The sequence below is a fragment of the Harpegnathos saltator genome, unplaced genomic scaffold (assembly GCF_003227715.2).
Source record: "Harpegnathos saltator strain DR-91 unplaced genomic scaffold, Hsal_v8.6 scaffold176, whole genome shotgun sequence".
NCBI lineage: Eukaryota > Metazoa > Arthropoda > Insecta > Hymenoptera > Formicidae > Harpegnathos > Harpegnathos saltator.
In genome coordinates, this window is record NW_020229957.1 from 54731 (window position 1) to 64434 (window position 9704).

Genomic DNA, 9704 nt, shown 5'->3' on the forward strand with positions numbered 1-9704 from the left:
ATATACAATTAAATATTTCTTAAACAGTTAAATAACTGGACAAGAAATGAATATTTGCATGTATTTTATCGTAGAATAGAATATCAATTATAGAACAATCAAATGCATTGTCATAATTAGTTTTAAGACGCTAATAATAATTTATCATCTATTTTGATATAATATCACTACAAACTTAATTAGTCATTAATAATGTCAATGTAATATCTACGACCGTCGGTAACTTAACAGTTATTTTTAAAATAATTCGGAAATAATGAGTATACAACTCGCAGATTTTGTACATGTACGAATGTTTATTCTTTCCCAAATGTTATACAAATTATCGCCAACTTTACGATTCTCATTCGACATTAATACATTCAACATCTATATGATCAAAAGTATCCTGATGTTCTGAAATTAAAAATTAAAAATAATACCAAGATATGTCGGAATGTTGTACATAGCGGGAAGATGTTCTAGAGCAGATCAGACAATTTGACCTACAGTCATGGAAAAAAAAATGAAAAAAGTCGCACGAAATTTAAAATATAATTAAATAGAAAAGTTCTTTCCATCTTGAATCGCAAGGTATACTGGTCCCAAAAACAGTAATTATATCGCGTAATGTAACATTACAGCAATACTTAGTCATAATAATATAACTGCAGCGAATATCGTATTTGGTATAAGAGGAACAATTATGCAAAACTGATGAAGTTGAAATTATAAACAAAAACTTATTAAATGCCGATATAGGAATCTTGTGGCGTTAAAAATAAGCTTTTCTATTCTTCCCTTTCCTTTGTAACAATAATAAACTCTTGTGAAGTGATTAACGCTTTAGCATACGAAACCAAACTTTAATCCTTTAACCGATAATCACGAGGCCTGCTCGTCCTTCATTTTTACTAACAAAGTAAATTCGTTCCTATTTTTACATCTCTTCCTATTTTTACAATCTCAAATTCGTACAAATTTTCAATAGATATTCCTCCGAAATCTACGATTGTCAATGAAACAAAAATTGTACCGTATCTTGTTAATAAAACTTCGGCTGTTTATCGGTTAAAGGATCAAGGATTGAGCGATGCGAATGCTGCCATACGAAGTCTAAACTCTTCGATTAATTCCATAAAAATGTTTTCTTTTAAGTACGCATATGTGAATGTAATTTTTTTTGCCGATTAAATTTAACGAATGACTTCGCGAACTAAAGTCATTCGCGAACTTTGCAATTTGCAAAGTACTTCACTTTCTTGGTTGTTGAATAATAATGGGACGCGAACAATGCGCCGGTCGTGCATCGTGCGTCGGTGTAGGTTTCTCATGAAAATGTTGCACAGCTTCCGGTGGAAAATCAGCATTCCCTTTGGCCGGCACACCGCTAATTATCATCGTTTTCGGCGGACTGTGAACAATCGATACTGTTAAAGTGAAAAAGTTCAAAAATTAGTCTTAATTTTTTTATGGTGCAAGAAAATTAGAAAATTACTTTTGTAAATTATTACAAAATCGAAAACATTGGAGAGTTTTTGCAATACCGTCTCTCAGATACGATAAACATAAATCGTGAATACTATTGGTCGCGTACATTGCGACGTTATTTCTGAGCGAATGACATTCACGACTTACGTTGTGTATTGTTATGTAATTATTTTTATTAATTCATTTAAATTCACTATTTTGCTTTAATCATCACGCTTTTTATTGATATGGACAAACTTATCGCACGTGTAAGTATTTTTTCAGATGCAATTCGCATTTGTTTTCTGATTGCACAACATTGTGTTATGTACAACAGGCTGATAACGCCGCTTATCGTTAAAACTGGCATTCGACAGAAACGAATTAATCATAAGAGCGGTAGGAATATTCCAAGTTGTTACATCTCACAATTTCTTTTATTTTATGTGTTACAATTAGAAAAAAAATATGTTGCACAAAGTGCCTGACGCAACTTATATATCTGCTTGTATATAAATAGAATTCATTAAACCGAACAAAGAAGTCCTTTGCCATTTTATAAATAAATACGAGAGATAATTATTAAAATTTAATTAAACAAAAGTAGCACATATTAAATTAGCGTGCAACGTGATAGGACAAAATCTCATCCAAGATGTCTGAATTTATTCACCATTTTTATTGGCAATAGTGGGCGGTATATAATGCTGATTAGGGGAAGAAAAAATATTATATTGTCCAGAATTATTTTAAAAGCTGTTTTGTGATTAATACAGATAAATAATCAACATAATATTCATTATATACACTAGTATTAAATAATCATGTCAAATATATATTTATAATTAAAATATTAATTGTTCATTAATTTCTACAAATCCTTTATTTCATTTACAGGCTTTAAATAACCAAAAGTAGAGTGAAAAAGAAAGTTCCTGTGATATATATATTTTCTTTATCTAATTTGTTAGGTCTTTTTTACATACAAAAGTGGTGTATATATGTGATAACGAAAGGCAGAGGAAAAATACAAACGGCACGTAGCAATTGTTTGCGTAATAATTCGATACTGACCACTACTAAGATACGATCATGCGGTCAGCCATTTTTCATGCAATCGCGCCGTCCCGCCGCATCGTGCGCGCGCGCGCGCTGGTTCGTCAATTGTCTTTCGTTAATAATACTAAATTTTACATAGTTTGCAAAATGGTAGCGGTCCTATTGCACAATTTTACGTGTTCTATATACGAGCGTTGGTACGGCTTGCGTCAGACACGCGCGCACACATATATATAAAATATTAAAAATTACATATATACAAAAATACATAAATATAAATTATTAAAGATATAATTATACATTGTTAATTATTCAAATATAATTAAAGATATAAATTATAAATTGTGAATTAAATTGTAATTAAAAAAATTAGTTAATTAGATATTGCAAAGCTAATTAGAGATAATCAATGCAATAATCAGTATGTTAGCACATAAGATTATTAGAAAATGTTTCTTTTTATGTTCATAATTTATCTATTACAATTTATCCGTTTACTATTTATATATTGATGACTAACTTGCAACATTGCAAAGCTGTTTATATATATATATATATACTACTACTTATATGAATTTTCTATATTCCAATTGAATGTTTAAAACTGAAATTCAATATTAAACTAAATTTGTTCACAAAACAGTATACAATACTACCTAAAAATTACAAAGCAACCTAAAAATTAAATTATATTGTGGAACTCTTTTCAACTTGATCCAATATATATATATGTCGTTATTTTGTTCAAAAGTAGTTTTTAGATATGATTGTTTTTTAAATTGTATTAGGATGCGCATGCCTTACAATGAAATAAGTACATAGCCAAGTATTGAGTGGAAGAGGAACAAAGTTCTAGAGTATACAGTACTAAAAAAAGAATATTAAAAGCAACTAAAAAGAACAGGCCTTATGTCTATCGTTACAAACAAAATTATCAAGTCTTTATTAAAGGATATTTGAATGTGTCAGTTTTATGTGCAACAATCTGCCACACGACCGACAATTGCAAAATCATGAGGTCTCATTTAATGGTTTACCTGCTGGATGGTCTGCTTTCCTCCACATCCTTATTAGACTTCGTCTCGCGTTCGTCCTTCGGCGTCTTATGCTGCGTTATCCTCATACCACCCGCCTTTACTGAAAAAGTAAAACAGTACAAATGTAGCGCAATATCAAAAATCATTTAAATGATAGATGAAAAGATGACCTTGAAATCACGATCGACAAATGTATATTGCGAATTTTAGTATTATCAATTTGTTACATTCTTATTCTTTTTCTCCCTACGTGTTTTGGGAAAAAAAGAACTATTGAAAAAAATCGCTAACCTGCTGGCGGATGCCCACCCTTCAGCTTGCACTCGTCCACTTCGCTCGACATATTTATTATTTTTTGCGTTTATCGAAACGTCACACTCGATACAGTACTTGAGCGACACGTCGCATATGTTATCACTCTTCTCGTTTACTACTCGTCACTGGTTACTGCGCATATTGTATACAGAGAAACCTGAAGCAATCATAGCCGTAATGTAGCTGTTACTTTATTTTGAAGCGCCTCTATGTCTATATTACGAATAAAAACTACGTAGCCAAGATTATGATATCTCTCAGTAGATAATAAGTAAAACTCTTGGTTCTGTTCTATACTATGCCCATAATCTCATTGTTTGCGTTCAGCAGAAAAATCTGCTGAAGAATTGTTCAACTTTTGTAAAATTCGTGAATTTAATTGACATGTACTTTTAAATTTGAATTTTTTCGAATTGTGCTGCATTGTGTTACGTTTGTGCCGCATTGTGCCGCAATCCGCAACTTTGTAACTTAAAGCGTACTCAAGAAAATTAAGAAAAATTAAATTTTTAGTAGCCCCACACTTTTCGAATTTTTTCGAATTGTGTTGCATTGTGCTACGTTGTGCCGTTTATCGCATTATTTTTCGCATCGTATTTCCATTGCTCTCGTTGCATCAATCCGTCGTTTCCTTAGTTCTTTTTCAACGTATACACAGCTAAATATTATAATCTAGATCGTCAAAGCATGGTAGAATATCGAAAAATATAGGGGAGTTTTTACAATATCGTCTCTTAGGCCGGATCATAGTCGGATCTTATATTTAAGACTCTCTCAAGTTCATCTTCAGATGCTGTACAAATTATTTCATTGGCTACGGGGTATCTGAAAATGAACTTAAGACGGTCTTAAATATAAGACCTAACTTGATGAATACCGGCCTTAGATATGGTAAGGGAAAATCTTGAATATTATTGGTCGCATACATTGCGATGTTATTTTTGAGCAAATAACGTTCACGATTTACGTTTACCGTATCTAAGGGCCGTATTCATAGTCCGGTCTTATATTTAAGATCGTTTTAAGTTCATCTTCAGATGCTGTATAGATCATTTCATTAGCTACAGAATATCTGAACATGAACTCAAGACGGTCTTAAATATAAGATCCGATTATGAATACGATCCTAAAACCAGCGGCACACGGTGCTTGTTTTTGTGCAAGCGATCCAGCACGAAAACAAGCACCGTGTGCCGCTAGCTTAAAGCCCGTATCAAACTATGGATTGGGAATGAGATTGGATTGAAATTTGACCAATTAGAAAAAAGAAAATAATCTTAAATATAGTAAACTTACACCCGTATTCATAGTCAAGCCTTGTATTTAAGACTTCCTTAAGTTTATCTTCAGATGGTCTGTAGCCAATAAAATAATCCGTGCAGCATCTAAAGATAGATATAAGGAAGCCTCAAATATAAAAGCTCGTCTACTCTTACAGTTAATATAGATGAGCCTTAATAGGTACCCTGTATCAATGGCTGCATTCAGCAAACTCAACAGTTGGACAACATTACTAGATTTTCCACTGAACCTCGCTCCTGATTGGTAAATACTTCAGGGTCTATGAAGAATCTAAAAGAATGCTCCAATCACAGACAATAATCACTAAGCGCTCTCCGATCACTTTGTTCTACTGAACGCGGCCATTAACGGTATTGCAAAAACTCCCTATATATGCTTATATGTCTTTATGCCTGGTTTATATGCATTATAAGTATAGGGATAAAATGACGAAACTGAAATTATACAAGTCGGCTTCCAGTCAATAGTAATATATTGTTAATGGTAAAAACTTATGCCGGGACGTTACAATATAATCTTTTCTATCCGCTCACTTGCGTTATACGTTTGACTTCTGTTATATCGTATCCACGAGGAATCATGGATAAACCCGTTGTACTAGCTCGCGTCATCAAGGTACTGGGGCGCACTGGTTCACAAGGCCAGTGTACACAAGTCAAAGTGGAGTTCCTAGGCGAGCAAAATCGCCAAATAATAAGGAATGTTAAAGGCCCCGTGCGCGAGGGTGATCTCCTGACATTACTTGAATCCGAGCGCGAGGCGAGAAGACTCCGATAGCAGACAGGCAGAAGTCAACAGAAAAATTCATTACCAGCCAATCCGGATTTTGCCACAATCAGGGAATATCAAGGAATTTATCATACGATGAACATGGATCTCACACCGTCGGTGAACATGGATCTTGGCATGCATGATGTACTATATTTCAGTACACGTGCTCCTCAGATTGAAGTTTGCATATAGGCAATTTCTGAGTGTGTTGCAACATCCAGACGCAACAACGTGGTTTTCTCGAAGAAAACCGGAACAAAACTGTACACTCCGTTTGAAGCATTCCTGTTACATAAAAATCCTACTACAATAAATTTTGGCTGGTAACCACAAACTTTTCGTGATGTCATTAATTTGCCCTTGTTACAATTATTAAGAGAATAAATTAACCTAAAATGGACAAACATTTTGTGTAATCTTTTTGTAGGTTATATATTAACTTGAGAAATTTGTTTTTACATGAAACTCAGAATGTAAATATTAAGATACTGTTTTGTATTCGCTAGTCAGGAGGTATATATATTTGAGTATTATTAGGAGAAAATGAATTAAAAATATTTTTAACGATATCAAAATTATACTTATATTCAAATATTATTTTAAACGATTACGGAACTATTTTATTTCTTATATACATTAGGAGCAAATTATATTTTATATTAAATATAACTTTTAAAAGATTAACTTTGAAGAATCTTGTATGTTCAGAACTGCTAAATAAAGTTCAACAAGATCTTGTTAATATTTTTCCAAGCCATTAAAATGATAATTTACATATAAAAATATACAAAGTATATTTACTGAATATAAGAATAATGTTTTCTTGTTATATTCTTCTTCGTTTTGGTGGTGGTGTGTCACGAGGGCTGGAGGAAGCTTTAGAGGAATTTTCCATACTTTGTCTAGTTGGTCTTTTGGGAATTCTTTTTAAGAGTTCACGACCAGATTCAGAATCTTTGCGTTCTTTTCTTATGTTTGACGCTAAAAAACATTGATAAAATAATGTATTAATTTATCAAGTTATTAAATATATATATTAAAGTTTTGATGTCCTACTTTCTTCGATATCATCTTTGCTTTTTGAACGACCTTTTGAAGACTTGTGTTCTTTTCTTGCATCTTTTATATCTCTAAATTTATCTTTTTTCATTTCCATGTCCTTTGCATATTTCTTTATTTCTTCTTTCTTTTTGTCTATGTCTTTGCATCCTTTAATGTCACGCAGCATACTGTCTTTTTTAGAACTTTCTTTAATATCCTTTTCTTTCTTAATCTCTTTATATTTATCCTTCTGGTCTTTTAGCTTTATTTCTAGCTCTTCCTTCCTCCAAGGCTTTCCATCAAATTCTATTTCTGGCAGTGAGAAATCTATCTCTTGACTAGGAAATGGTAAACCTTCCATATCATCCTACCAAAACATATATATATATATATTATATATATGTATAGAAGCAGCAAGATACAAATTGTGAATTTTTAAATATTAAAAAATCTATTACAACAATAATTGTATAAATTTATTACATCTATTCAATTTATGAATAAAGATTAGCTTCTATTGTCAATAATATTACTTACTGAATATTGTCAATAATATTACTTACTGAATATTGTCAATAATATTACTTACCAAAGCCATAAGATCATACATAGATTCCAAATGATCCCAAATTATTTTTAATGGAATATCTTTATGGATGGCAATACGAAATTTCTCCCATATACATAACATGTGAAAGTATTTGTTAATACCTTAAAAATAACCCATTAAATTATAATTATAAACATTAATTTTTAAACTGCTGATAAATAAAACTACAGGATTGTTTCTTCCATCTTACCAACTGGTTTATGCCCATTCATAGCAAAGAATAATTGAATTTCGTTATCCACATTCCATTCTATTTCATCAAATGAGGTTTCTGTATGTTTTTCTTTTACAGCCATTTTATACAAATTTGATTGATATCCGTGGTTAAATTAAAAATGCAATCCTAATGATATCAAGCTCAAATTTGTTTAAAGTAATCTATTCATATAAATACTTTATCAGCTTCTTACGTTATTTAAATAATATATGACAGTACTTTAAACTTGTTAAAAATATATCACAGCAAACAATCTAGATTGAGCCTTGTATATTTTATCGATTTTGATGAAAGTATATCTGTCTGATACTTTTTAAGAAACAACAAAAGTTGAAAAAATTATAACACTTATTCAACAATATAAATGTTCAACAATATAAAAAGATGATTAATTGTATAAAACGTCATTTTTTGAAAAAAAATTATATGTATGACATGGTATGTATAGAAAATGTCAATTGAACTTGTATGTGCATGTAATTTTTACTACAAACATTTCTTCAAATTTACTAAATAGACATTTACAATAACGACAAGCAGTGCATCACGGTTAAATAAGGTTATACACTTACTCTCTTACTCATTCTCTCTTTCTCTTTCTGAATAATACATTAAGCCTTAAGCCGACTGCACATAGGACGCGACAAGCGTTGCCGCGTCCTGTGTGCAACCAGCCTAAGGCTCAGTTGCACCAACATTATTTTGGTTTGGAAGAGCGAATATTTAATTATCGATTATGGAGGATTCACACTAAGGCCTGGTCTACAATACGTGTCGTAAGTTGTAAGCCGTAAGAATTGGCGAATTACAGTCGATTATTACAAAAATAATCGGCTATAATTGGTCAGTTCTTACGGCTTACAGCTTACAACACCTATTGTAGACCAGTACCGCGATTCTGTAACTCGTTATTGGAGTTAACGACAGTTTCGTTATCGTTGCGCAGCTTTTCTACGGTATACAAAAGCTGCGCAACGATAACGAAAGTGTCGTTAACGCCCCAATAACGAGTTACAGAATCGCGGTACAGGCCTACGTCCGATGTCCGACGTACGACGTTCAATATATGTGATATAAACTGACTTTAGAAAAAGTTCCCTAGACTAATCTGATTTATGAAACATGTCCTCGGAGCAATCCGATCAGGGTACCTATTATGGAGTCGGAATCGATTCCGATCGGAATAATTCCGTTTCCCCTAGAAAAGACAATAGAAATCTAGGAAATAACGGAATAAATTCGATCGGAATCGATTCCGACGAGTTCCATAATAGGTACCCAGATCCGATTAGCCCATGACGAGTAAAGGACGTGATTGCATCTTGATTTATTTGTATTTCGAAGAAACCATATTAAGATATCAAACCTAATCTTTTATAGTTGAGTATACATACATATCTTAGGTATATATCTTAGGTAACTTATAATTTGAATTCATATTGATATACATATTCATATTGACATACATATCTTAGGTATATATCTTAGGTAACTTATAATTTGAATTCATATTCTTGTTTAACAAAAATATTTTTATAAATATTCTTATAGAACACAAACATGGATTTATTACTTTTATGGAATATGTTTAATAATGACGAGGAAAATAAACCTGAATGGCAAATACGTAGAGTAAGAGAAGAACATATTAAAATTTTACGAACTTTATGAAAACTTTTATGAAAACGTCATTCTTTATTATTCATTGACAGGTAAAAAGGACATATACACACATATTTACTGAGTTGAATATAACAATGTTAAACAATGATTTCAATAATGGGTTCAATACTTTAAACAAAACAAAGATTTATTTAAATATCGTTTAATATGCGTACACGCGTATAAGTGTATAAAATAATATAAGCATATAAAATTTTTTAAATATTTTATATAATGCATG

The 9704-nt window shown here is 31.7% G+C and overlaps 3 protein-coding genes across 4 annotated transcripts; 1 reads left to right on the forward strand and 2 right to left on the reverse strand.

Annotated features, from left to right (window-relative positions):
• Positions 1-276: 276 nt before the first annotated feature.
• On the reverse strand, positions 277-4019 carry LOC105189798 (death-associated protein 1). Its single transcript, XM_011152129.3, has 3 exons — positions 3837-4019; positions 3546-3645; positions 277-1393 (listed from the first exon to the last, which is right to left on the reverse strand). Exons 1-3 carry the CDS (start codon positions 3886-3888, stop codon positions 1234-1236), a joined length of 312 nt encoding a protein of 103 aa, XP_011150431.1. The 5' UTR covers positions 3889-4019; the 3' UTR covers positions 277-1233.
• Positions 4020-5657: 1638 nt separating this feature from the next.
• Positions 5658-6267, forward strand: LOC105189799 (Ribosomal protein S28b). The gene has a single exon (XM_011152130.3). It carries the CDS (start codon positions 5742-5744, stop codon positions 5937-5939), a length of 198 nt encoding a protein of 65 aa, XP_011150432.1. The 5' UTR covers positions 5658-5741; the 3' UTR covers positions 5940-6267.
• Positions 6268-6651: 384 nt separating this feature from the next.
• On the reverse strand, positions 6652-8440 carry MrgBP (MRG/MORF4L binding protein). Of its 2 annotated transcripts, XM_011152131.3 has the most exons (5): positions 8374-8440; positions 7775-7962; positions 7564-7685; positions 6990-7341; positions 6760-6914 (listed from the first exon to the last, which is right to left on the reverse strand). In XM_011152131.3, exons 2-5 carry the CDS (start codon positions 7878-7880, stop codon positions 6760-6762), a joined length of 735 nt encoding a protein of 244 aa, XP_011150433.1. In that variant the 5' UTR covers positions 7881-7962; positions 8374-8440. The 2 variants fall into 2 exon arrangements, with proteins under 2 accessions (XP_019700048.1, XP_011150433.1); XM_019844489.2 differs by lacking the exon at positions 8374-8440 and having other exon boundaries at positions 6652-6914; positions 7775-7880.
• Positions 8441-9704: the final 1264 nt, after the last annotated feature.

Coding starts and splice junctions, on each gene's coding strand:
- LOC105189798 (XM_011152129.3), bottom strand. CDS start 3,888: ATGTCGAGCGAAGTGGACGAGTGCAAGCTGAAGGGTGGGCATCCGCCA. Junction 3,646..3,836: donor GGGTGGGCATCCGCCAGCAG/GTTAGCGATTTT, acceptor TTACTTTTTCAG/TAAAGGCGGGTGGTATGAGG. Junction 1,394..3,545: donor GAAAGCAGACCATCCAGCAG/GTAAACCATTAA, acceptor GATTGTTCACAG/TCCGCCGAAAACGATGATAA.
- LOC105189799 (XM_011152130.3), top strand. CDS start 5,742: ATGGATAAACCCGTTGTACTAGCTCGCGTCATCAAGGTACTGGGGCGC.
- MrgBP (XM_019844489.2), bottom strand. CDS start 7,880: ATGGCTGTAAAAGAAAAACATACAGAAACCTCATTTGATGAAATAGAA. Junction 7,686..7,774: donor GAATGGGCATAAACCAGTTG/GTAAGATGGAAG, acceptor GTTATTTTTAAG/GTATTAACAAATACTTTCAC. Junction 6,915..6,989: donor CAAAGATGATATCGAAGAAA/GTAGGACATCAA, acceptor AATGTTTTTTAG/CGTCAAACATAAGAAAAGAA.